The following is a 27,436-nucleotide window of genomic DNA, read 5'->3' on the forward strand; positions in this document are numbered from 1 at the left end:
GTCAAATATAAATGATATATAGCAGTGAGTACATATACGATGTTGTTAACCAAATTTAATTTAGCGCCAGCAAGAAAACAATCACCTGGCAACCTTTTCTTTCTTCCTCGGGATTTCAAAGATCTTCTTGTTGAAAATATGTAGGTGGGATATACATTACAACCACATTGTTTGGACTCCCACTCACAATTCGATTTACAAAGTTTGGAATTGGAGGGGTATCAAAGAATTGGTTGTCGGAAAGTCCTTTTTTTTGAGAAGGGGCGTATTTTAGATTATGCATCTTGACGGACACTACACCATACTAAAATCTCCTTCGCTTATAATAATACGCACCACTACAAGCACCACTAATCAAGTAATTGGACATTTAATTATGTGACTCTGAATCATAAACAGAATACACAAGTGCATACTTCAATTTTTTGAAAAGAATAAAAAATGCGCTTACAATTCCATCTAACTTCAAAATTCCTTCCCCCTTTCATTCTAGGACCAGTCGAATCCATATTACAATATTGATAAAAACGTTTGACCTTGGAAATTAGTCCACTGCCGACATATTCGGTAGTTCGTCTTTTGTATCGTAAAAATCACACGCCTTTTAACAAATTTTTCGGATGAGGACATTCCTTTTACTTTTGTATAGTTTTATCAACGAAGTCAACAATTGCCCCGAAAGATAAGAAAAATGAATCATTCTGGAAAATTTACAACAGCTGCTGGCAACGTGTCTCAAAAATATCGGCTGAAAAATACTCTCCTGAACAGCTAAAGCCTAGAGACAATCTGTGAAGGATACAGTTTGATAAATTAGCAATTTTTACATCATCGAGTTTTTTGTTCGAAATACCTTATAGTCGTAACGATTGTAGTATTTTTTTATACACACGCGCATAGCTTCCCCTAATCAAAGCAAACAATCAAGATCTTTTTCCAAATAGGTGCCTTGTTATACCGTTCCTTATCCTCCAAATTCTGCAACTCCAAAATCTCAGGATCATAAATAACACGATCTTTATTAACATCAATCTCTTCAACCGGTTTCCATAATCGCCAATTGCGAGTATAGAGTTTATGACAAACATAACACAACAACATGACCGGGGCTCCAAGATAATTTTCGAAAAAGTTGTTGGCATCAGGCTTGCCTTCGGGGAATAATGATGTCCAAAATTGAGCAATCAAGATTAAACTGTTTATAATTATTGAACACCACGAGCCAATTACTCCGGTGGGAGCAACAAATGCCAATGTATCCAAGGCAATTCCATTATGTTTCAAGGCTGCTCTGAAACGAAGATGGGACACACAGATAAATAACCAACATACAACAAATGAAATACCCGAGATGGATAATAGCCATGTAAACACCGTTTCTTCTTTATCATAAGCAGCAATAAATGCAAAAAACGAAGACAAGATGGTAACAAACCATGCACGCAATGGTCTTCCTTGTTTATCAACATAATCCAACCATTTGGGGGCCAACTTCTGATGAGCCAATGATTGAATTAACCGTTGAGAACTATACATGGCAGCAACCGATACCGAAGTGACAGAAATAAGAATCACGGCATTAATTATATGGGGCAATACTTTAACACCATGCATTTCAGCAGCAATAACATAAGGCGACGAGTGAGTAGCTGCACTTCCTGATCCGAACAATTGTGGTGAATTATGAGGCACCAATAATCCAACAAATGTCAATGATCCAAGAAACAAAATGATAACTTTGAAGTAAACCAACTTTGAAGCTGCACGGATTGAGCTTCTTGGATTCTTTGTTTCAGCAGCTGATAGACTAATAAACTCTGAACCACCCAATGAGAATGCACCGGTAACAAACACTGATGCCAATCCTTTAAAATTGGTGAAAGCACCCGGGTTATGATAATATCTGCCACCAATAAACCCTTGAGGTCCACCACCAACATCAATAATCAATCCAAATATAACAAAACCGCACAACATCAAAACTTTACATGAATTGAAAAATCCTTCAGCCACAGCATACACTTTGGCACCACCAAGATTTATGAGTAACACAACGACAAGAAAAATTGTCACCCAAACGTCTGGATTCACTGATAATGTCCAAAATTTAATTGTCATTGCTGCTGTGACCAACTCCAACGATATAACGCAACACCATTGGAAAGCATAACTCCATCCCAAGGCAAATCCCAATGAATCATCAATGAACTTGGAGTAGTATGATTGGAACCCACCTGGTAAGCCAGGATATGCAATAGATAACTCCGACACTGAGGAAATCGTCGGCACAAGCATAACCAATCCCGTGATTGCATATGCAATCAAAACACCAGCAGGACCAGCCATACGTAATTTATTACCAGCAGCCACCAATAACCCTGTACCTAATCCCGTTGATAACGACATTAATCGTAATTCGTTTTTAGAAATTGCTTTTTTACGATCATCACCTTCAGCAGCTGATGGTGGTGCTCGTTGGAATCCATCGAGAAATTGGTGCCAATATCCTTTGAATTTGGAATGAGATGTGGTTGTTCCTGATGCTGATGAGTAGACGTCTTCGTCTAGTTTGTCAAAGTTTTCTAATTCTATAACATGCGGTTTGGAAATTGACATTGTGAGAGTAGGTTTAGCTGTGGTTGTGTAGTATGATAGTATCTAAGATGTAATTGAAGATGTGATAATTTTTATTGTAGTAGTAGTAGAACTCTTTTAAATTCTCTGGTAGTAGTTGCAAAGTAAGTCTAATAACTCAGCATAACAAAGATCTAGTCGCTATAGATAAGAAACGTCAATTGGCGTATGTTGTGGTAGATTAGTCTTTAGTTATAATAAAATAGAACCCTTTAGTTGTCAAAATATTATATGAATGCAAAAAATAAGTGAAAACGGAATAGAGTTTTGAATTTATACCGAGAAGTGGAAGAAGATTAAAAAGATCAAAAAGAAGAAGAGGAAGAAGAAAGAGGGACAAGACAATAGATATATATCAAGAAAAGTCCGAATCAAACAAACCTCAAATAGTGCGGGGATGATAGATGAGTGGATTATCGGAGGTAAGACAACGGAAGTTTACCATGATTAGTAAAGTAGGAGGGTATGATGCAGAATGACAAAAATAACAATAATAAAGGGCATTCATATACTTAAGCCCTATTACTTTGCACATCTCTTCTTCATATCCAACCAATATGATTTAATCGCTATATGCCTAACAAAGAAAGAGAGACAAGAAAATTTTTCTTACTTACGTATGTTATATCTCTTTTGTGGTTTGAGTACAAAAGTATGTCATCGCCTTCAATCATGAAAGTATAGAGTAAAGCATAGCGAGTTTTGTCTAACTAATGATATCATACCATACTAGTGTGCATAATACATTGATTTCAATTGTTAATTCCCTTATCTATTCCAACAAACTGGACCAACACATACCCCCCTCCTTCTCAGCATTTACCTTACTTCTACTGGATATAAGCTTCAGTTATGTACTATGTCTTCATCACCGTCTTTCTTGTCAAGCCTCTGTTCGTTCCTTTTTCTTCTTCCTCTGCTTCTCTGCTTTTAGACTATGCGCTAATTCTTTCTAATTTTAAATTTCTTTTTTTTTAAAAAAAGTTTTGAGATATTATAATTACACAAAGCTAAACCAACTTCTTTTTCTATTTTTGTTGAGTCCGAGTACGAGACGACAGAATATTTACATTGGCGGTGTTTGATACCAACCATTTGAACACGACTTCTTTCTAGTGGCTTAGCTTAGATACTAGATGTATATCTATCCTCTTCATTCGTCAAAGATAATAGAAAAACAAAGAATGGCATTCAATAAGTACTTTTTCTCTTTTACTCTATCTTTACCCATCAAGAAAAAACTTTATAGTAGAAGCCTTAAAATATCCTCGGCATTGGAAGAGGGATATTGACTTTTTATACTTTTGCTGTAAAGTGTCAAAATAAACTATAAACGTACAACTAAAAGAAAGTTAGCTCTGATGCGATTGTAAAATTGTTGATATTGATTTAAGTTAGCCCCCTCATCTTTACCCCACATTCCACTAGAGCATACGAGATAGTCCGTGTGTATAGATACATACCACAACTACTACTACTTGTGATGAAAGTAGAATGGAGTGGTGTGTCCTGAAGAAAAGAGAAGCATAAACTGATTTTTCCCGCCAACTTTAGACACAAAAAAGCACACACACAAAAATAAAACGTTTCTTGCTAAAATTGATTTTTTTCTTTTGGTGTTTGTGTAATCTCTCTAACAATTGCCGTTTGAAAGAGAAATGCCTTAATAGACATAGAAAGAAAGAGATGTATTCTTTAGCACTCAACTTATATGACACATACGTTCTACCATACCTTCTCTTGAGCATACCACCTAAAATCTAGAAACGAAGGGATTCAAAGCTCTTCATCTACAAAACGAATACCACTTTCAAGAGCAATTATTTACCTCTTTATTTTTTTTTTTTTGGTCACGGCAAACGTATTTTCCAAATATGCAATTCAATAATACATATACAACTATTGCTATATGTGACCACGTAGAACTCGAATGATTATGTATGTACTCTGCCTCAACTGTTTTTTCTTCTGCATTCACCGAAGTTGACACTCGGGCCGATAGAAGCAATAGTACTTGCTAGCAATATGTATTTCGTATACATTTACAATTTTTCTGTTTCGTTTCGCTATGCCTATACCAATTCTTTTTTGCTTTTTGCATAAAACAATCAGAAACGTTCATGTTTAGCGAGCAACGGCAAAACTAAAGGCTATCCAAAACTATATTAGAACCTATGTACACGCAACAGATTGCACAACACAGAGGTACCCCACCCATGTGAGTGATGATGCAAGATCTAGTCTATTGTAAGACAATAGGGGACGGGACGTTGGTGGGGATGGTGGAGATGGTGGGGTAGACGAGTTATAGACTTCATTAATTGTTGGTTACAGGGAATACAAAATCAAATTCTTTTAAATTTAGTTAGCGCATTGTACGTAGGATGAATCAGAGGTCACACACACACACACACATAGCGCGCATGCAGTTGTTGTTTCAATGATGAAGTTAAACCAGTTGACATATTCTTCTGACATTTCGGTCAGAATGTATACTTTTTGCACTGCTAAGAGGGCTGAAAATTGCTAAATGACATCACCATTACTTCGAGACCAGCTAGTTTGTTCTTGATATATCGCAGCTAAATACGTCATGAAATTTCCAAAAATTAACTTGGTTATTAAACATCATCTTCTTGTAAACAATGTCGCAACCAAACTTGCTACGACATTAACCTTGAACGACACTTTGAATTAAATGGACTTCGAAAAAAAAACATGCCACCATGAACAATAAAAAACCCTTTCTTATCCATTTGCAAAATGATTAAACTTGTGAGGCTCCCCAAGTTGCCTCGCTTTGCAAGTGCCACCACCACTACCACCACCAGACTCTACCACTCAACTGACCATATAGGCACCAACACAATCATAAACCCCAACCTCATTGAATCAAAAGTCTTGACTAGAGCCATTGATTATATCCCACAATATGGGTTCCACCCCAAAACAATCTCCAAAGCAATACATGACTTGGACTACCCTGACTCATTGATTCTGGTATTCACTACATCACCTAGTGGATATTCACTCTCTATGCAGTTGATGTTGTTTTGGTTGAAATTGAAACGACAAGAATTGGAATACTTTGCAAAAGATAAAATAGCTATTGAGACAAACGCCGATGCTATTGCTACTAATACCGCTAGCGCCGGGACATCTGAGGGTGATAAATTGAAACAATTGATAAAGTACAGATTACAACTAAACACCCCCATCAAATCTCAATTATCACAGGGTCTAAGTCAATTAATCGTGCCCTACAACATATCAGCCTCCTTGGAAGAATTGCTCCAATTGGGCGATGATATAGCTTATTACGCAGGAGACAAGTCAAATGATTTCGCATGGTACCTGAAACGAGCAGCAATCTGTGGCATTTACGTCAAGAGTGAATTGTTTATGTTGCAAGATCAAACTGCAGATTCACAATTGACTAATCAGTTTGTTGATTCTAAAGTTGATGATTTTGTTGCCATGGGCCAGGGTTTTAGTAATGTTGAACAGTGGATTGAGTTTAATGCTTTTGGATTAGTTAATTTGATTAAATCGCAATTAGCAAGAGGGTAGAAACCTACATACAATATATATAAGGTCTTGATACAATGTGCTAGTTGATAAACGTAATCTGAAACTGGGAGTTATACACTCTGTCCTGTGCTCCGTGTTCACTCATAGCAAAAAGTGCACATTCTAACTCCAATATTCAGGCTATCATGTTTCTCTCCCTAACTAAGCCCAGGTCTGAGTTTAAGCTCGACTTAGAGGTTAATTTTGTGCCTTACGCCTGAGCTTGTTGTGTCCGAAAAGCAATTAGCTCACTTCTAATCTTGTCCATTTCCACTTCCTCATTATCAATCTTCTTTTCCACCCGTTTAATCTCCTCCAGTATAAACTCGATCCGTTTATCAACATTCAATTTAGCTTCATGAAATTCCTGAGGCAACAACACAGGTCCAGTCAATTTATAAATCTTGTCCGTGGATGTTGATAACTCCGCCAACTCCTGTTCAACAATTTTATTTTCTTGTAATTGAGTTTCTAAAGTTGATCGTGATGTGATTAGATCATTTAGACTTTGTTGATGATTTGAGAATTGTAATGAGAGTTGTTCTAACTTCTTGTTTGGATCTGACATTTGATTTGGATAAGGCGTGTGCAAGGTTGTTCTATATAGGTTGATGTTCTTCTCTTCTATCGATGTTAATTTTTCTTCAAAGTTTGTCTTTGTTTTCCTTTTTGCAATCAACAGAGAAACTCTGCACACTATGGAAGCGATGAATGACAAATAACTATATGACATAGTTATGCGGATACATTGATGATACCTACTTCCTCTATATACATACCCTCCACCAAGGGGGTGGTCCTCTGACGTTTGTATTGCCATTTGCTTCCATGGTTTGAAACACCAGAAGTCCCTATAGCAAAATTAACCCAGCCACAATTGCATAATCGTCACGTCTCCTTATTCTGTAGTTTTGAAGGTACCCATTATATTTCCGAGGTTGGAAATATATCATGATCTTCATTTTCATCAACCAAAATCTCTGTTACGCGTACCTTGAATCGTCTGTTATTAAAATCGCCTCCATACTCATGCATCTCTCTATAATCATCCTCATCCTCATCATCATCATCATCATCATCCTCCTCTTGGTCTTCGCCTTCATCATCATCTTCTTCTTCATCCGCCTCTTCATCCTCTTCTTCGCCATCTTCATCCCCGTCTTTATCTTCTACCCCTTTCTCATGATGTTTACCTCCGCTAGAGGAAAACTCCTCATTAGCATCATGCATCTCCTCGTCTTCATCATCTTCAGCATCTTCATCATCATCAACAATAGCATGATCAGACACATTAGAACGATCAAATTGCGGCCGTGGTGGATGATAACTAGTATGTCTCCTCTCGTAATCTCCATCACGACACTTTCTCCCACCACCAGTACCAGTACCACTAGTCCTTCTGGTCAGTGAAGAGCTCGACCTATACTTCTTGGCATTAGCTTGTTGTGATCGTACTTGTTGATAAGGAGTAGCAAACAAGTCCTGGTTGAACAAGAACCCCTGGCATTCGCGTAATGAAATTATTGAATAGTTTGAAGCGTATCCATTCATACCAGAATAAAAAGAAGTTCCCGATTCATAAACATTGAAGTTCTCATCTTGGATCATGGCCGGTGATAAGAATGAGTTTCGCCTAAACCAGGGAGACGATGTGTTTGCAAATGATGAGTTTCTTCTCTTGACTATTGTAGGTTCTGGCCGTGGAGAAGTTGTAGTTGTTGTGATAGTGGTGGTGTTGCTATTGGTATGAGCAGTTTGTGATGATGGAGATTTACCTCTTTGCATTGTATTGGTTATTGCTGTTGTTGTTGTTTTAGTTGTCGGAGGTGAAGTTGCTTTTTGTTTGCGTGAAGAAACTGTGGTGGTAGTGGTGGTTGTATCTGCAGTCGCGGATATAATTGATTTGCGTCTGATTTTGGGTGTTGAAGGAGAGTACAGAAAATGGCTCATAGAACGGGGGGAAAGTTTAAAATGTAGTATGAAGCTGTGTATATGTGTGGGGCGGGGTGTAGGTTGATACGTATTGGATATCTGGTGTAGTTAACCTTTGTTTGTTGTATTCGATAAGGATTTCTATGTGTATGACTGATTTTTGCTGTTTCCTAAAAATAATAATCACAGTATAATAATTGTATTGTGTCTTATGTCTTGTGTCTTATGTGTCTTTATCGCTCTGTTTCAACCGAGATTGTTAGTAAGTAGTGGTTACCACGCTACCAATCAATGGACTGAAATTTTATCCACTCCCCCCCCCGTCTCATTCCTAGCTATTATCCTACAGTCCTACAAAGCAAAAACCAACCTCAAATTCGTAATCATCGTCAGTTAAATAGAATATATACAGCTACTATGCTCTATACATCAACACCTCTTTTAGTATTTGTTAAATAGTTTCTTCCCCTTTCCTTCAACTTCATCATGACATAGTTCAACCCTTCTCTGGTATTTTGTATATTCTTCGTAAATCTTTTATGACTCCATTCTTCAACCTTCAGTTTCAATCCGAACAAATTGGAAGAGAATTTAACTTTTGAATCAACAATTGTACCATTCAACCCAGTTGCAAATGTATTGTCCTTCTTCTCGCTATAATATTTCAAATATTCCTCTACTCTGATAAACTTTCGATGATCAATATTACTCGTATACGAAACCAATGTACTTGTCCTTGGGTTAATGATTGATTTTTCAATTATCCATGAATTCAAATTTGCAACACCAAGAAATGGTTTAATGAATTTGGGCAATTTGCCAGTCTTGACTATGATTCGCGTAGTACATAGTTGTCCTTGCTTATCAACATATGATTCCAAAGTGTCTACTGAAAGTACATGCTTGGAGTATGGGTTAGGATATCGGTTTATAAATGCTAAACTGGCCGTTTCAAAGTCAAAGTCGAATCGATGCCTGTTTTCAAAATACAAAACCATTGAAATTTGATGCTGGGAGAGTGTTGGGACTTTGAAATGGGACGAGGACCGAGGATAAGCTATTGTGGATGATGGTGATTGTATACCCAAGAACACAAGGGGGTGTGATGTAGTGTTGGCAACTAGTTCTATTCGATAATAATGCGGAAGGACAAACGTGATGAAATTTTTTTTATTTTTTCTCCATTTGAAAGTATCATCTGAGGATTTCGCATTTTTTCACCAATTTGTTATCACCGAGATTTCTAATAACGGTGTTAGGAAATAACGCTACGGTTGGTGTGATTAACTGCCGCAAAGACCGCAATTGATTGTATCAGTAGATATATATGCACAGTCCATCACCTGATAACACATTCGAATTATACCCGTCTGAATTAGCTGTTTTTGCTAGATTGGACGAATCAGGTGATGGGGATTTACCATTACCATCAAAAGGTTGTGCACGTGACTGGCTGGGATTCAATACAAACTCCGACGATCGCTCACAATGGTAATTAGGAAATGTAGTAGTACATTTATCAAACGGAAGCAGGGGGGATGGAGCAGAGGCTGGGAGGGGTATTTGTCTTTTGTCAGTGTCTCAAAGCCTTATTTGCACACGCATTGGAGAATGAATTTTTGCATCTCGGAAATGTAAGTCCGAGTCCATTCGCAAACAGGAATTGAAGTACCGTCAAAGTTTGAAACAACTCATGCGTTTATGAGTTACTGGTTTGCATGCTATCATTGCCCAGAGTGTAGGATCCTCAAGGAAACCGAACTCCAAAATCTCGTATATGCATTTTGGATGGTGAAGAATTTAGAGCATATAGATATCCGGAAAAGGCATACTCCGAGTGCATCGAGCATTGCCTAGTTATTTGTTTTAAGTGAGATGGTGGCCTTGCATACTATTTTAGCTGAAGCTGGCTTAGAATCGATTTATTTGCTCGTTCTGCCACGAAATTTTTAGGTTTGATTAAATCAGGCGATAAATATATAGTGGGTAAAATCGGTGTCGACAGTTCAACAGTGATTGCACAGGCTTTCCGTAAAAACCCTAACGCCTTGGAAAAGAAGTTGTTTGTGTATTTCCATAATCTTCAACAATCGTCTTCAATGGACAGCACACAGGATCTTATAAATTCACAAGGATTACTGATAAAGGCATCCCGTTAGATCTCAATTAAATGACCTTTATATGACTTCAAAACAATAACATGGTCCAATAGGGAAAAACTATGACACTAGGTCTAGAACAAACGGGAAAAGAGTCCCTACCATTCACCTTTAATTTCAAGAGGATACGCACCACATTGTAAACTTGGCGTGAGCTGGGAGAAACGCTTTTTTGTATGCGGTTTAAACCTTATTTCAAAATGGGGCGATAAATAGTAAATTCAATTTTAAGACACCAAAAAGGAAAAACCTAGTTTTGGAAACAACGTTGAACCTTAACCCCATTCACGGCGTTACAGTGCAAAATCGGCTTGATTTCACGAATGCCACAGCAGACTTTAAATTTATGAAATTCATGACATTTTGGAAAGATGTAAAGGAAATCAAATACATGAAACTCTCAGTTTAGCACTTGTTCGTAACTCAAGGTGTGGCCGATTCGATTAGTAATAGCATAGCATCATGAAATTGATACAGTGATAAATATGCCATTTTGCATCTCTCAAACACGGAAGAACCTTTCTTCAACGGGTAAGGTAAGTCCCGATTTTTCGAAAATGCAAAGAAAGCTAAAACCGTATATGTATGGCAAAAGAAACATAAGAAAACAAATCTACGTATGCTAATTGATCAAAGTGATCTTTCTTGAACTCTATGCCCTGCCAAGAACAAACCCTAAACTTCTGTTTGCATAAATGGTTTGAGTACGTTTATTCTGATCTCGGTTTGCCACCACATTACCTGATATAGCCTAATATCAAAATATGAAAGCAGCTGTTCTATTCTACCTGACCCTCATCGATGCTTCGCCTTGCTGATTTTCTAATCAGATTGCGAGACGGTTGAAACATTGATTCAAGTTTTGTGTCATTTCTGTAAAATGTTTTTCCCCATTGACACAAAATGCGAAATATTAATGGTGTTGCGAAAAATGTAAAAGTATCAATTCCAACGTTTTCAAAATGGAGACTGGTTTAAAGCTTCTTGGCTTTCCATTATCAACATTTTTAGTGGAGTCTTAAGAGACCATAAAGTCTATGCGATTTTAGCAAATGCATTTATTTTTAAAAGTGTGTTTTGCACTAAGAATTAACTATAATAAACAGAGCTTGATCTGACGATCTTTAGGTTTGGGTCGTGGTCTTTTAGTAAGACAATCCTTCTCACTAAATCACCCCGCATTTTAAGTTTATCTTTCACCTTCAATTATATATAAAGTCCCTATCATGCTGTATTCGTTCATTATCGATTTTTATCTTTGGTATTGTTGCAAAATTTCTTCCATAATCAAATTCAGCAATCATAAAAGACGAGTTCGAAACAACTCAATTTGATATAGTTATTACACACAATGTCACTCGATAAAGAGAAAGGGGTAGTCGAAAATCAAGAAAGAGCAGATTACGATCTAAACTCAACAACTTCAGGGCAAATTCACCATAAAGGAATCAGAGGATATTGGGATTCCTTTGTTGATGGTTTCCGAAGAGCTCCTCCAGCAGCTGTGACTGGTGGTTCCTACAAAAAGGCAATTTCCAAAAATGAGTTGAGGCTAATGTCATTAACTACAGGGTTAGGCACTGGGTTGTTGGTAGCCTCGGGAGATAAATTACGTATGGCTGGTCCTGCTGGTGTTTTGATTGCGTATGCCATAACTGGGCTTATCATGCTTGCTCCTACAATCTGTTCCGTGTCTGAGTTATCCATAGCGTATCCTGGCTTACCAGGAGGGTTCCAATCATATTATTCCAAATTCATTGATGATTCATTGGGATTCTCTTTAGGGTGGAGTTATGCGATACAATGGTGTTGCATCATCTCTTTGGAGTTGGTCACAGCAGCAATGACAATTAAATTTTGGACATTATCGGTGAATCCAGACGTTTGGGTGACAATTTTTCTTGTCGTTGTGTTACTCATAAATCTTGGTGGTGCCAAAGTATATGCTGTGGCTGAAGGATTTTTCAATTCATGTAAAGTTTTGATGTTGTGCGGTTTTGTTATATTTGGATTGATTATTGATGTTGGTGGTGGACCTCAAGGGTTTATTGGTGGCAGATATTATCATAAACCGGGTGCAGTTACGAGCTTTAAAGGAGTGGCATCAGTGTTTGTTACTGGTGCATTCTCATTGGGTGGTTCAGAGTTTATTAGTCTATCAGCTGCTGAAACAAAGAATCCAAGAACATCTATCCGTGCAGCTTCAAAGTTGGTTTACTTCAAAGTTATCATTTTGTTTCTTGGATCATTGACATTTGTTGGATTATTGGTGCCTTATGATTCACCACAATTGTTCGGATCAGGCGATATCGCAACACATTCCTCTCCGTATGTCTTGGCGGCCGAATTGAACGGAATCAAAGTTTTGCCACATATAATCAACGTTGTCATTTTACTTTCTGTCACATCAGTGGGAGTCGCAGCAATGTATAGTTCTCAACGATTGATTCAATCGTTGGCCCATCAAAACCTAGCTCCAAAGTGGTTGGATTACATTGACAAGCAAGGAAGACCATTACGTGCATGGCTCCTTACTGTTCTCACATCATTTTTCTCATTCATTGCTGCTTATGATGATCAAGAGGATGTCTTTGTCTGGTTGTTGTCCATTTCGGGAATTTCATTTGTTGCCTGCTGGTTGTTTATTTGTGTGGCACATCTTCGTTTCAGAGCAGCACTAAAATACAATGGCATTTCTACTGACTCGTTAGCATACATTGCTCCCACAGGTATAATTGGTTCTTGGTGTTCAATTATCATCAACAGTTTAGTATTGATTGCTCAATTTTGGACATCATTATTCCCCGAAGGCAAGCCTGATGCCAACAACTTTTTCAGAAATTATCTTGGAGCACCAGTCATGTTGTTGTGTTATGTTTGTCATAAACTCTATACTCGCAATTGGCGATTATGGAAACCGGTTGAAGAGATTGATGTTAATAAAGATCGTGTTATTTATGACCCTGAAGTATTAGAGTTGCAGAATTTGGAAGAGCAGGAGAGGTATAACAAGGCGCCTATTTGGAAAAAGATCTTGATTGTTTGTTTCGATTGAGGAATTGTATATTGTAGAATAGCATTCCCAGCGATTCGAAAATTTATATCTTCATATACAAGTTTAGCTGCGAAAGGGACAAAGTTCTGAACGAATCAACACAATGTAGAATAATAGACAATCAACTGATCATTATCTTCACTGCAAAGTGGAGGAGTACTAGTTATTGTATTCCAAAACTACAATATTTGTATTAAATGATTGTAGATCCCTTGCAACCTCTAAACGTAGCTCTCTCCCGAGGTGTAATGAAGATACTATCAAGAAACTATCAAGATCAAAGACTCTGCAAAACAATAGCTGTCAAAACCCCATATAATGGCTTGTTTTCTTGAGTATGTCACCATGACATTCCAAATGATTTACTTAAAAGACAGAAGGCATGATAGTGTTGATGAACATCTTTTACTCAGTGGTGCCTTATTCGTATCACAAACACAAAGAGTAGTTGAATCGTTTTTATTGGACAGAGACAAGAAATCAGACCACAAAAGGATCAACTACGAAGCAACGCTCTATATTAGAATCGTATTGACAAGGGAGCTTTAGGCAGCACTCGGCGTGCCCTTTTGGCAGGTAACTAAGTGCCCCCTGGATGAATGGAAGTGAATACCATATTATTGCTACATCAACTTTTAAATGCATGTGAGAGCACAACGTAATATTTCTGGAAGAACGGAAGTTTCTATGGATTCGATTGCGCATGGACAACCGGAGCCAAAAAAAAACAAAACAAAAAAAAAAAAAGGTGGCATGACTACTGAGGTAACTACAGGGGATTGTCTATTGTGCGGAGTCTTACACGTGGGACCGTTACCTTTGGAAACGAAACCACAATGGCCCATTATTGTATTGTGGAAACCTCGGAGGTTAAAGTGCGATAAAAAAAAAACCCAATTGTTTGCGATTATCCGGGGAAGAAAGCTACAATACATTTTTTTTGTTTTTTTAAGCTCGGCTTAATTACGTATTGTCAATTGTGTTGGTAGTAATAGTCATTTACAAATGAGTCAACCTTATATAAATACTGCATATAATGGGTGATTGCGTAATGGACACAAAAGAGAGTAAAATCTGGAGAAACGGAAAACTATTATCATCACCAAAGCACAATTCTCAAATTATAAATATCCCATGAAATATCCAGTAGAGTTCAAACTGGTATGTTTCTGCTTCATACCAACTTTCATATTATACCCCTACAAGCACAACTATTCCACACTACTACGATGGTCGCACAAAGAATTCTCAGTGTAAGCAATATACAAACTGCTGCCAGGCATTGGGTTCCAATTGCTAAACAACAAATCATAAGATACCCAAAATCGCAACCAAGCCAACTCATAAAGAAACAATTTTACTCATCAAGGATAAGATGTGTAAACTACAACAACATCAACGACATTTCATTGGTTTCCAATGACGATGTTATCAATGCTTCTGCTGCTGCCGCTGCTACCACTACTACAAAAGCTGAAGATGCTGAACCATTTGAGCCAACTATATATTCATCAGAAGACGTACATACTGCTGGACCAGTTAACAGAGCTTAGAAGATAAGAGTGGCGCTGTTGTATTATACTTTTTTGATGATTTAACGAATGTAACGAATGAGTTTATAACTTTCCTGTGAATAAACATTGAAGGTAAACTAAATGACGAGCATTGTAGATTTTAACAACATTACTAACTGAAAGCGCGTGTTGTTCGTACCTTCTCCGCATTTGGAGTTGTTGCAGTAAACTTTGATTCGATAAAGGTTAGAGTGTATCAAAGAAATCTCTCATTATCTGAAGCGGAGAACATCTGTATCAATTGCAAAACTTTGATTTGCGAAAACCTTCACTCCCCTCATCTGATTGTAAAACGTTTGTTTGGCTCTGCAACATTTCTTATCAATGACAAAGTGATGCAATCAGAGAACTCTCCGGGAAAAGGAGGAGAAAAATCACCGGGGGAAAGATTAGAAGAAGCTCGTGCTGTAGATTTCGAAGAAGTTCAAACTTGTTAATCGGGGGAGGGAGCAAGTAGATGGCAACCTCGCCATATTTCATTAGAAAAGACGGTAGCGTTACCAATGGACCATTCAAAAAAACGTCATTGTCAGCGCCACATATTTTCATGTACCAGTAATACATCACCTTACAATGAAGGTTGCTGTTGGTCAACTATGTTCATCTTCAAACACCAAAAATAACCTTCGTACAGTATACAAAATCCTCAATCTTGCTATACAAAACCAAGCTCGCATTCTATTCCTTCCAGAAGCCACCGACTACTTGGCTCAAAATGCAAAACATTCACTTCAATTATCACAACAAGTCAAGACAGCATTCCTCACGCCCTTGGTTGAACATATTAAAGCTCTAAATCAATCTACGTATGTGTCCATCGGTATTCACTTGCCCAATGACACTACCACCAAGGTCGAGAATGTTCACTTGTTGATAGATCCAAAGGGGACAATCGTATCGCGATATCAAAAATTGCACTTGTTCGATGTTGATGTGCCCAATGGACCAATACTCAAGGAATCAAATTCAGTGGAAGCGGGGAACACAATCACACCGCCGACTTTAATCGACGATGTTGCCAATATCGGTCTTTCAATCTGTTATGATATACGGTTCCCTGAACTCAGTTTGAAGTTGCGTCAATTGGGAGCCAACATCCTCACTTTCCCCAGTGCATTCACAACGAAAACAGGCGATGCACATTGGGAAGTGTTGAGTAAAGCTCGAGCTTTGGACTCGCAATGTTTTGTGGTCAATGCAGCACAATGTGGACATCATGATGTTGGGACTAATGAAAAGGGGGATACAATAGAAAGGATAAGCTATGGTGACTCCATCATTGTTGACCCCTGGGGTACTGTGTTGGCAAAAGCAAAGAAATTTGATGACAAAGATTTATCTGTTGATGACGATAGTGATTATTTTGAGGTGATTTATGCTGATTTGGACTTTGACCAATTGAACAAGGTGAGAACCAATATGCCTTTATCGCAACATCGAAGAGCAGACGTGTTTGGAGATTTGTGAGAAGCCACTCCCAGATGAATTGTATTGGGGTTACTATGCTTTTGTTCGTTTGCCTTTCGGAGATTGCAAAAGCCGCGCAATTGACTCGGCCAAGACATGTATCTGCAGCAGAACTTTTCAATAATAATTACATCCAAGAAGACTCGAACAATGCTTCCGGGATATGAAGGAGACACCCTTAATTGGCCCCTTTCATCGGAAAAGTCATCAATTTAACGTTATCAAACTACACATGATACAGACTATTCATTTAACAGATCCTGTTTTAACAACAACTCGTTCATATTTCCCTTCGAAAATATACATATTTATGAATCCCCCTTTTTTGCACCCAGTTGGACGCTCCTGGAAGTTTGTGATTTTGCAAATCAAGCCCCTCAACCTTGCTTCCTTCAACCTGAAGTGTGGGTATCTTGAAAGCAGTTGCGCCAATATGTTTCACATCCTACTTTGGTGATGTAGCAGTAAACAAATCCAAAAGCAAAAGAAAAGAAGGGTGTTGACCGTTTGTTAGGGCACGAAATGAACGTTTCCTACTATCGTTCAAGGAATAGAAACCGAATAGATGTAAAATATTGTACCTATCTACAGAAATGTCATTAATCTTCTACGGAACTGGAGTTTTCGCTATGGTGGAGATAAGAACTCCAGATAAGGTACAAAGAGCTTCATTCAATGCTTCCCACATCAAATTCATGGGATAGAGTAGCCACAGAGAATGCCTTCCCATTGGGTTGCATCACCGTTAACGATTCACCATACGTAGTAGATTCTGGACATCATTGAGGTCAATCTTGTCCTTCAAGTACTCAATCCCCTGGTCGATCGTATCACTGCCAAGATTTTCCCGCAAGTAATCTAGTCCCTCGTCAATGATTGGGTTGCCTGTTTTCCCTCCACTAGTTGCTTCCTCTGCAGCTTTCCAATACTCTTGATAGCTTTGTTCCTGTCCTTTCGCAAATGTTCCCATTGTAGTTTTGCCAATCTTGTAAAACATTGATGCAAACCCTTGGATGCGGGGAATGTCAAAGTTGTAAAAAGTCTCCCAACCTCTGACAGATATGGCATATGCTAGAACAATGAATGCCACAACTAGGACCAGTTTCATGAGACTAATTGTAAATCTAATCCATGCTTTTGCTGATTTGACAAGTAACGAGTAAACTATGTACCCGGCAATGATGGTAAACACAATGTTTGTGTATTCAGGGTACTTTTCATGGGCAGCAACGGCAAAGCCAATAGCTGTAGCAAGCACTCTCTGGATAAGGGAAACAACAAGTGCCAAAATATCGGTTAGCTCCATATTACGTAGTGGTAGTATCGTGCCGTAAGTTGCAGAAATTATCAAAATCCTGCCTTTGACGTGGAGAAAAAAACTTCGCATCCATGCACACATACTTTGGCAGCGTTGACGCTCATCACCAAAAATTCATTTCTACAATTTTTTTTTTTAACTTCCTTTACTTCTTCTTTTCTCTTTAGAAAGTTGTACTCCGAAAAATTTGGCAGTAAGTGCAGTTTTCAGGTATGGCAAAGTCGAATTGGAGCTATCTCGTCTCAGATTTGAACTCCGTGTTCAATGAAGGAGAGCTTTATCTCATTATAAGGTCGCCTGTCTCGCCTATTAAGTTAGGGAGATAAAAACATTTGATCTTGAGACTAAGTCAGAGGTGCTTTGCATTCGTCTTTCGCTCATGCTGTTGCCTTGTTGTTGATTACATTTCGGTTAGATCAAGGTGGTTAAAAAGAATATTTAAAAGGTTGGAAACTTTTGAGTATCCCGTTATATCACTACATTTTCCGCCAGATGTTTTGTAGAATTTTCTCATGCGGCTGTGTATCAGAAAATATGACCATTCAAAAAATTTTTTACAATACAATAGTTCTTGTGTAGATAGTGAAGTGGTTACATCTCTGGATGGTCTCGAGTATCAACTTAATCGACCAATCTCACTGCGTCCACCAACATTATAATTCCTTTCGGACGTGTTTGATTTACCAAAAAAAAAGTTGTAACTGCTAAGCTCTATCAGAGGGATCAAAAGAAAAAAATAAATAGAAAACTCTGATCGGTGAAATAGCAAAGGTCAAAGATTTGACACATACTTTATTGTGGCGCCCTTATACACATATCACTCAACTAGTTGAATCAAGAGCAATTTCATACCTTCCCTTGTCACCAATCACATTCAACAGACCCAACATACAAGATGTTTAGAAAAAAACCAGCTCAAGTTACGTTGGAAGAGCTTGAACAGACATACAATGATTGTTGCAGTGAGACAATAAAGAACCTAACATTGGAGGAAGAGAACAATGTCGATGATGCATTGAAAGGATGGAAAAGCCTACATACAACATTGTTGTACAAGTTGGATCTTTTCGACAAGTATAGCTCCAAGTTGGAGCCTCAAGAGAAAGCAATATTGGACAGTCTAAAGAGTATACGTGACGAAAATGTTAAGCATTTGATAAGAGTTCAACTAAGGTTAGACGAAAAGAATCGAAAATTGAAACGGGAAGCTAATGGCGCACCACCTCCCCCTCCTCCAAGAGGCATTAGAGATAAGACGGTTCCATCGTTGAGAGTGACACTGCCCTCCAATTCTTTTGGCAGTTCAGCTCCACCACCACTGAGACATTTAATGAAATCATTACGCACCCACTCAAATGGGGGGTCGAGCAAGACCCCAAGCACGAGGTTGGCACAGGAATCAGTCCAGCAAGCTTCACAGGCAGCATCGAAGTCATGGCAGAAACCTGGGAAATATAAGTTCGAAATGTCACCGGCACCAAAAGTGGAAGTTTCGAGCTACTTTGCCGATTTCGATCAAGATACATACACTACCAAAGGGGATAACTGGGAAAAGGTCGACTCGTCAAGATCGTCTTCGGGCTTGTCAGAAAACTATGATGAACCTAATCTAATAGATATGGATGACTCCGCTCGATCAAAAGATGTCTACCGATCCATGGATGATCTAACAATCAAAATGGTTTCCGATAGTCCTCCAAAATCCGCATCTCAACCAAGGCATGATAAGGGTATGACACCAGTTGAGCATATTTCTAAAAGCACCACCGATGTTCGTCCAAAGCCTAAAGGACCATACGTTTACAACAAACCAAAGCCGCTCAATTTACACAAGCTAATGCAACAGCTGAAAAAACCTACACTGGCCCCAACGGTAGCAACCAAGCCGAAACCAACAATTACTTACAACTATGTTAAACCCAAGCCTACTCAAGGAAAGATTCGTGTCGCAGCCAATGGCGCCGCTAATGGAGCAACAAAGAAAGTGGCACCTAAAAAGTCTGAGCCTGAAGAGGAGAAAGAATCGATCAATAGTCCAACGATGGACGATTTACTAAGTGGTTACGATGGCGAGAAGTTTGAATCGCAATCTGATCCAGTGTATGCGTTGACATCTGAGAAGGAGCAAAACACTTTGATTTCTTCTATTCGAGGAATAGATCCAATTGCAGCCAAGAACATTCTTAATGACGTTGTTGTACGTGGAGATGAAGTTTATTGGGACGATATAGTTGGGTTGGAAGGTGCAAAAAGCTCTTTGAAGGAGGCCGTGGTGTACCCTTTTTTGCGGCCTGATTTGTTCAAAGGGTTGAGAGAACCAACAAGAGGGATGTTGCTTTTTGGACCACCTGGAACGGGGAAGACAATGTTGGCTAGAGCCGTTGCCACTGAATCACAATCGACTTTCTTTAGCATCAGCTCATCGTCACTAACGTCAAAGTATTTAGGTGAGTCGGAAAAGTTAGTCAAGGCATTATTTCTCTTGGCTAGAAAGCTAGCACCCTCGATTGTGTTTATGGATGAGATTGACTCGATTTTGTCTTCGAGATCAGAAGGCGAAAATGAGAGTACTAGACGTATCAAGAATGAGTTTCTTGTTCAATGGTCAGAGCTTTCAAGTGCTGCTGCTGGTCGTGATTCGGGTGAAGACGTGTCGCGAGTTCTCATCCTTGGAGCCACCAATTTGCCATGGTCTATTGACGAGGCAGCAAGAAGAAGATTTGTACGTCGACAATATATTCCTCTACCAGAACCTGAAGCAAGGAAACATCAAATCATGAAGCTATTACAATATCAGAAGCATACATTATCGGATGATGATTATGAAAAGTTGATCAAGCTAACTGATGGATTTAGTGGTAGTGATATAACAGCATTGGCTAAAGATTCTGCCATGGGTCCATTAAGGTCTTTGGGCGACAAGTTGTTGCTGACACCGACAGATCAAATAAGACCTATCAGTTTGGAAGATTTTGAAAACAGTTTAAAGTACATTCGACCAAGTGTGTCAAAAGAGGGACTTCAAGAATATGAGGATTGGGCGAAAAAGTTTGGATCGAGTGGTGCATAATTTCGGATGCATGGAGGGGGGATCGACTTTGCCTAGGCAAGAGAAGTGGAGAGAGCTGGAAGCTGCATGCTCGGCAGATACACTGAAATTTATGGGATGAGTTTGAATTGTGTTTATCTCAATAGTGACTTTTGTGTTGTTTGTAGCGGCATATAAACTTACAGTAGGGTAATTGAAACGTATGATGGGCTTTGTTGTAGGTGAATCCTAACGTTCTTCGATAGCTAGTGCCGGTTTTTCAAAATCTTTCGGATATGCGCCTTTTATTGGTTCGTCATTTTCGATCAGCAGTAAAGCAATGCACGTCGCTGATTTTGGTTAATGATCGTGGGCTCGCTTAAAGCAGACCAAACACTCTTTTGTGATGCATAAATGTAAATTAAAAGTGAGAATTTCAGTTCAGCTTATTGTCCTTGTCGGAAATACCTTTGTACAACCAGCGACATGATGATTTGTGTCCATAGAGAATTCTTTTTTTCTTTTCCACCACTTTGAACTATTGCAACCAGCAGAAGGAGAACAATAGCCAAGCATAGTATACTTTTCATCTTCCTAACTGAGTGGTTCTGTTTCTAAATTTAGAAACAATAACACTGCCTGTTAACAATGGGAGATTTCAAGACCGTTAATTAATTAGATACGCATCAATGAGTAAACTTTAGCGAACCACTGAGATGAGACAGTGATTTGATCTACAAGAAATCGCATTTGCTCTTGTCTAACTTGTGAACCTGCTCAAAATACAATACTGAAACGGTTGTATTATTTTTGGAGAAAATAGATCTAGATTTGGGCTTAGTGTATGGATTATCCTTTCTATTAGTTTGTATTAGATGAAAATGTAACTTCGCCAAAACGTGTCTCGGCTAATAAACATACATTCGCTTGCTTATTTGAACTTTTGATTGTTTCATGTTGTTAGTAGAAACCGAAAAAAAAAGGTAAACAATAAGGTACATAATTAAGAGATCTCATAAACATTCCATTTTGGATCCGGAAAAAGAGAACATAAAGTGATCAAGACTCAGGGTTCATAACCTATTGTTTGGACCACATTGTTATTCCGTTATAACCAATAGTTGTCACATATTTAGACCCATGACTATTGTTCTTTTGCACTAGTTCTAGAACAAAAAAAAAGCGCAAGGTTTACGAAAAAAAAAAAGGAATTCATGTTTGCTGTAACCAAAGTCATGTACTTGAGTCTCACTTACAGCAGGCTCGTTCGTTTAGAAAGAAGTCTCGTATGAATGCTATATTTTTGCAAAGATAAAAGTAACCAAAATTCATCAAACTTCGAGACGCTACGTCTTCGCCCTGCATATTCAAACCCTTCGAAACTAAGCCCTGTGACTGTTTTTTTTTTATAACGACATTTTTCGGTTAAAAGTTGTAGATCAAGATATTAATAACCAAATCAACGACTTGGCAGTCCTGATTTGCAACACATTTGAGCGGTTGTAGCAAGGGGACAGTGGGGAGAAGAAGTACAAAACCAACCCTTCGATCAGTACTTTGTTTAATGTAGCAACCAAATCATCGCAAATGATACTGAAAAAGCTTTTAGTGCCCTATGGCACTTAGAAAGTTAAGTCAGAGAAGAATTATAAAGGGAGAATGAAAGAGGAATAAGAAAAAAGAAAAAAAAAAGAAGCCAATTTCAAGGCGTGATGTATTATATTGTTCATTACGGACTGCATTTTGTGTCAATCGACGGACTTAGTAGTAAAAAAAAGTTGAGAAAAGGAAAAGTAGTGCTGGCATTTAAGAGCCTGTGCAGATGCTTGAAGGTTGCTTTACGTTAAGTTGTATCTCAATTAAGTAAGAGTGCTTGTGGAGGAGACATAGGAAGAGAAGTTGCTCCTTTTCCAATTTTCACAATGGTTTAAGTGCTTGAGCTTCATAAACCTGTGGGCTTATTTCTCACTTTATGATTGTACATTATTGTTATAGCGCACGCTTAATACGCTTATTTTTCAATTGATGTTTGTGCCATATAATATAGTCTATGCTCTGATATTTTAGGTTATAAATGTTTTGTGTAATATACAATTGGTGCATATTGAGTTAAAATGCAAAATCAATTTTATTTTTTATTTTTTATTTTTTTATTTTATTTTTATTTTCCATTTTTGTTACCGCTAGGAATTTTAGTTTTCCTTAATAATTCAAAAAGATACAAAGACAAAAAGAAAGTAGAAGTGAGATTCTATTACATATAGATAGATCTCTTGAAATAAATATATAAGTAGCTACTTGGAAGCTATTTATAACAAGCTTGAACAAAGAGATGCAATTTTGGGGTCCAAAGATTTTTATTTTTATTTTTATTTTTTCCCGATACCATTCAAAACTTACTGTATACATATCAACACTAGATTAACTAAGTAACCCTCGGTCAGTTAGCGTCATCCACCGGTGTTCATCATAATTTTCAATTCAAATTCTATAAAGTCGCACAATTCCGCTATTTATTCACTCGTTTACAAGCCAATACCAAAGCGCAATACCTACCAAAGGAAAACCAACTAGTCGCACATAATTCGAACCATTATAATCGATATACATCACCAGCTGTGGTCCTGTTGAACTCCAAAATCATTCATTATAGCTCCTCAGCTTTTCGCAACAATAGCGGTCACATTCAAGCCAGATCTTAAATACTTGTAAAGTCTCAGGTAGCCAACCCATATCTATTAATTATCGTGTGGGAAATTCAGCTCCATTTTTTAAGGCTATGTTAACGTTAATGGGGAATAAAGATATTTTCAAACCTTCAACGTTTCCAAAAAGAAAGCGCAAGCATGAACAAGCACAAGTTGCTAAACCACGAAACTTGAGGTATAAACCATCAATTGAAGCGTTGAATATATTAAAGAAGCCCATTAACTTAGGTGAAGGTGACATGAGCGAGGCTGAAACATCACTAGAGTCTGTTCCAAATCCTGAAGAAGGTGACAGCAGAGCAGATGATTCTTTTCTGTCGCAAAATTTTCAAGTTAAAGACAAGCATAGTCTGACGCAGGGTCTGCCATCTGCGCCGCTTCCCAGTCTGAATGTTTTATTCAGATCGCAGCAAAATCAGCTGCCTGTTCTACCACACATAAACATCGGACAAAACTTAACCCTTCCTTCAAGACATGTTAATGTATCACGAAGTCAACAAACCGAGTCTGTACCAGAAGCGGCTACCGTCGTCTCGCAACAATCTTTACCTCAACACATGCCAGAACAACAATTGCCTCCCATGCACACATTACAATCTTACCCTACATCTCAACAAAACCTTCCATTGCAACAAGAGACTCGATATTACTATTCTTCTTCACAGCTGCAGGCCCCGGCTGAACCATATCAACTAATACCACCACCTCAATCTCAAACTACACCATATCCTCCATCCCTCATTCCACTACAACAAATCCCTACGACATACTCCCACAACCCTGAGTACTATCCTTCTTATCAACCACCTCAATTACCACCACACCCACAGTATATTCCCATGCATCACATGCAACAACATTATTACCAACAACCAATGTCGTCCCTGTCTCTGGCCCCTGCACAACATCAATTTTATTACAATGTAGTACCATACACAATGCCAGATCCTTACGCTGGTTATGTTGGAGTTCCAAGAAAATCAAAACAATCTTCAACATGGTCAGCTGACGAGGATAAACTATTACGAGAACTAAAAGAAGTGCAAAAGTTGGGATGGAGAGAGATTTCGACGTTTTTTCATGAACGTACACCGAATGCGTGTCAGTTTCGATGGAGGCGCATTATAAGCAATCTCGATGTTGGTTCAAAAGTACCCAGTACTGAGGCTTCTGATAAAGAGAAAGAACTGAATGCTTCATCATTTGCTGAAACAAATTTCGCTAGTCAAGAAGAGCGGCAAAGCCGAGTTGAGGGACTTCCATCAGAAACTCGTGCTTCCACAGAAGAAGATGATGATGAGACGAACTTGAACAAAAAAAGCCACAATCAAACCAATAAGATTGATTTCTTACTCAACTAAAAATGAGAATCTAAAAAATATTAGATTAAAGTTTACAAAATTACTAAATGTAGAAAATACACCAAAAATAACTATTTGCTTGTGTGCCTGTAGTTGGCAAAACATATAACCTAATATAACAGCCGTAAAGTTTTGATGGTCATCGTCAACGACACTGATGTACATCACCTTCATATGCACATAGACTTCATACGAGATTTAATGTCCATCAAAGCGTCAACGTTTAATTATTTTATTGTCTACTTTTGGGGACAGTTATTGTTTCTTTTTGTCAACGCAAAACATAATAGAGTCAACCGTCAAACATAGCTCCAAACCACTCTCTCTGCAAAGATCCTAAATTCCTCTCTCTCTCTGTTTCGTAACAGGTTTGTTATGATTTTTTGAAGTAAGGTACATATAGATACATGAAAAGGTAAACATTACACAAAGCTAATGCTCGTTTCTTAAAATTTTTGACACGACACAGAAAAGAAACAATAAGACAGAAAGAAATAAATAATTGATTTTTTTTTGCCTTCTGTACGCTTTGAGATTGTTGGTCATTCACACACGCATAAAATTAAACGCAAACCCCTCACAAAAGTCAAAAGGCGGAATCTAAATCCTTTTTCTCCGAAACATGATACCCCCCTCGCCCCCTCCCTCCTGTTTAATCTGACCTCTCTATTTCTTATTCGCAACTCCACTAAGTAGAGTGTACTGGCTGTGTTGCCGGCTAAGTAGACGATTAAGTTTAGACAAAAGGCAGATTAAACTTCCCAGCTATAGTTTGCTCCATCATACTTTATCTTTTCACTATTAAACAACCTTTCTACGTCGTTAATCTTAATAGAGATCGGGTCGGAGTTAGATGTGCATCGGCAAAGCACACACAAACGAGGTTAAAGTTTAAAAATCGTAAGCTGATCAATCGTGACTTAGCTTTAAATACAAAATTTTTTATTGGCAATTAACATTTGAAGCAGCAGGGTTGAGTAATACTCTTTTGTGACTTTTTGAACCAAATCTTGATATTCGAAAAATATTAACTTCAAATGTTCCAGACCCTTGTTGTTCATATGTAGGGGCATGCATGGTTCTATACAATTTTCCGTTTCTTTATTGAAGAACGTTTATTATTCGCGAGGACTCACATGATTTTAGAGCAAGGTTGCACATGCATAACACGTCCTCAAACACGAATAAGGAACCATCTAAAATTAGGGTCTTCAAGGCGAGTGAATGAATCTCAATTTGTGATTAAATTCAGGCATCAATTATAGTTGTCATGTACAGTCTAACAATATACTTGGCGGGTCATTCGAATTAATTAGTGTCAAGTTTCAAAAAAAAAGTTGCTGGCATTACAATGGGCTCATTTCTGGACACTTTATTACCTTTGTAACTTCTACCGTTTAGGTTGGGTTGACAAACACCAAGCGCTGGTTACAGGATCCAAAAAGTATAGGTTTTGCACAATCACAATTGGGGCTTGTTTCAGAGGTGGAATTTGCATTGCTTTCTTCTTTTTCCTTTAATAGGGAATTGAAATTTGCCCTGCATTATATGTAAGTATAGACTCAGGAAAATTTCTTTTACTACGCGGTGCAAGCGGTTTGATCAATTAATAAGCGACGGTTTCCACTTCCATCAATGTAAAGCAGATTGACTTCGATTTGCTGGCTCAAGGACTCTACCCAGTGATCACTGTCTTTTTTTTGTGTTACACAATGTGGGCGATGAATTTCATTGTGGTGATGTATAATTCGCCTGCATCATACACAAAACGCACAATATTCATGCGAGAATTTTTGCAATTGTGTTTTGTGCACTGGTTTCACCAGAGAATGTCATAACCAAATTACGAATGTATATACAAAAATAGTGAACAACAATTACCTTTTTTTCACACTTCTAAAAGATACACAAACAAAGCTAGCTTTAAAAAACAATAAGGAAATATATTTTCCAGCCTAAATGCACGTTGTCACCTTGTCGTTTATAGATGAAAAAGAGATTGATGATGAGAACGATTGTAAATCGTTTCTACTTCATTCTTGTTGTAAACGCAAGTTATCTTGAGACAATTTGGGAAACAAAAGTTTTGTCCGTATTCTTTGCATTTTTTCTCATATTTTATTAAAATGCTGGGCCGGCAGCAATTAAGAGAGCGCCAAAATTAGATCCGTATCTTGAAGCTACAAATATTTACACAGTACAATATCGAAAAGTGCAAAATGTGCATCAGAAGAGCGGAATGATTGGAGTTAGACGAGCCCTAACAACGTAAAAAAAGAAAAATCTGAAACAGTTCACATTCCATGTTACTAATGGAGATCTAAAACCTACAATTGTGGCCATGCTGACTTGCATCCAACGTAAACGCAAATAATCGCCAATGAAGGTATTAGTCGATGCGAAGTGGCGCAATTTCATGCAAAAACTAAAACTTAGAGACAAGAAAGGGATTAAAAACTTAGGGAAATGGACCCATGATCTGTAAACCCTTATTTTAGTAATAGATATTTAGACCTTGCATATTAAAAATGTGCTAAAGACGTGTCGATGCGATGCAACTTTGTAAGAGCAAACAATCGAACAATCAATATTGATTGAGCAATATCAACAGAGAGTTACTTGCCAGCACT

General features: G+C 38.1%; 11 protein-coding genes across 11 annotated transcripts; 6 read left to right on the forward strand and 5 right to left on the reverse strand. All coding sequences in view use genetic code 12, as the record gives it.

Moving 5' to 3' along the window:
* Nucleotides 1-906: 906 nt before the first annotated feature.
* Nucleotides 907-2,616, reverse strand: CPAR2_200830 (uncharacterized protein; the record flags this gene model as incomplete). Its single annotated transcript, XM_036808922.1, has 1 exon — nt 907-2,616. One exon carries the CDS (start codon nt 2,614-2,616, stop codon nt 907-909), a length of 1,710 nt encoding a protein of 569 aa, XP_036665611.1.
* Nucleotides 2,617-5,397: 2,781 nt separating this feature from the next.
* Nucleotides 5,398-6,204, forward strand: CPAR2_200840 (ubiquinone biosynthesis protein; the record flags this gene model as incomplete). Its single annotated transcript, XM_036808924.1, has 1 exon — nt 5,398-6,204. One exon carries the CDS (start codon nt 5,398-5,400, stop codon nt 6,202-6,204), a length of 807 nt encoding a protein of 268 aa, XP_036665612.1.
* A 211-nt stretch (nt 6,205-6,415) lies between these two features.
* On the reverse strand, nt 6,416-6,772 carry YKE2 (tubulin-binding prefolding complex subunit; the record flags this gene model as incomplete). The annotated part of the gene is made up of 1 exon (XM_036808925.1): nt 6,416-6,772. One exon carries the CDS (start codon nt 6,770-6,772, stop codon nt 6,416-6,418), a length of 357 nt encoding a protein of 118 aa, XP_036665613.1.
* Nucleotides 6,773-7,128: 356 nt separating this feature from the next.
* Nucleotides 7,129-7,989, reverse strand: CPAR2_200860 (uncharacterized protein; the record flags this gene model as incomplete). The annotated part of the gene is made up of 1 exon (XM_036808926.1): nt 7,129-7,989. The coding sequence occupies one exon, from the start codon at nt 7,987-7,989 to the stop codon at nt 7,129-7,131; it is 861 nt and encodes a 286-aa protein (XP_036665614.1).
* A 569-nt stretch (nt 7,990-8,558) lies between these two features.
* On the reverse strand, nt 8,559-9,134 carry CPAR2_200870 (uncharacterized protein; the record flags this gene model as incomplete). Its single annotated transcript, XM_036808927.1, has 1 exon — nt 8,559-9,134. One exon carries the CDS (start codon nt 9,132-9,134, stop codon nt 8,559-8,561), a length of 576 nt encoding a protein of 191 aa, XP_036665615.1.
* A 2,512-nt stretch (nt 9,135-11,646) lies between these two features.
* On the forward strand, nt 11,647-13,350 carry CPAR2_200880 (uncharacterized protein; the record flags this gene model as incomplete). Its single annotated transcript, XM_036808928.1, has 1 exon — nt 11,647-13,350. The coding sequence occupies one exon, from the start codon at nt 11,647-11,649 to the stop codon at nt 13,348-13,350; it is 1,704 nt and encodes a 567-aa protein (XP_036665616.1).
* Nucleotides 13,351-14,579: 1,229 nt separating this feature from the next.
* CPAR2_200890 (uncharacterized protein) lies at nt 14,580-14,903 on the forward strand (the record flags this gene model as incomplete). The annotated part of the gene is made up of 1 exon (XM_036808929.1): nt 14,580-14,903. The coding sequence occupies one exon, from the start codon at nt 14,580-14,582 to the stop codon at nt 14,901-14,903; it is 324 nt and encodes a 107-aa protein (XP_036665617.1).
* Nucleotides 14,904-15,497: 594 nt separating this feature from the next.
* Nucleotides 15,498-16,391, forward strand: CPAR2_200900 (carbon-nitrogen hydrolase family protein; the record flags this gene model as incomplete). The annotated part of the gene is made up of 1 exon (XM_036808930.1): nt 15,498-16,391. The coding sequence occupies one exon, from the start codon at nt 15,498-15,500 to the stop codon at nt 16,389-16,391; it is 894 nt and encodes a 297-aa protein (XP_036665618.1).
* Nucleotides 16,392-17,136: 745 nt separating this feature from the next.
* On the reverse strand, nt 17,137-17,697 carry CPAR2_200910 (uncharacterized protein; the record flags this gene model as incomplete). The annotated part of the gene is made up of 1 exon (XM_036808931.1): nt 17,137-17,697. One exon carries the CDS (start codon nt 17,695-17,697, stop codon nt 17,137-17,139), a length of 561 nt encoding a protein of 186 aa, XP_036665619.1.
* A 907-nt stretch (nt 17,698-18,604) lies between these two features.
* On the forward strand, nt 18,605-20,779 carry YTA6 (putative AAA family ATPase; the record flags this gene model as incomplete). Its single annotated transcript, XM_036808932.1, has 1 exon — nt 18,605-20,779. The coding sequence occupies one exon, from the start codon at nt 18,605-18,607 to the stop codon at nt 20,777-20,779; it is 2,175 nt and encodes a 724-aa protein (XP_036665620.1).
* Nucleotides 20,780-23,516: 2,737 nt separating this feature from the next.
* On the forward strand, nt 23,517-24,806 carry CPAR2_200930 (SANT/Myb-like DNA-binding domain-containing protein; the record flags this gene model as incomplete). The annotated part of the gene is made up of 1 exon (XM_036808933.1): nt 23,517-24,806. The coding sequence occupies one exon, from the start codon at nt 23,517-23,519 to the stop codon at nt 24,804-24,806; it is 1,290 nt and encodes a 429-aa protein (XP_036665621.1).
* Nucleotides 24,807-27,436: the final 2,630 nt, after the last annotated feature.

The sequence above is a fragment of the Candida parapsilosis genome, contig 005809 (assembly GCF_000182765.1).
Source record: "Candida parapsilosis strain CDC317 annotated contig 005809".
Taxonomy (NCBI): Eukaryota; Fungi; Ascomycota; class Pichiomycetes; order Serinales; family Debaryomycetaceae; genus Lodderomyces; species Lodderomyces parapsilosis.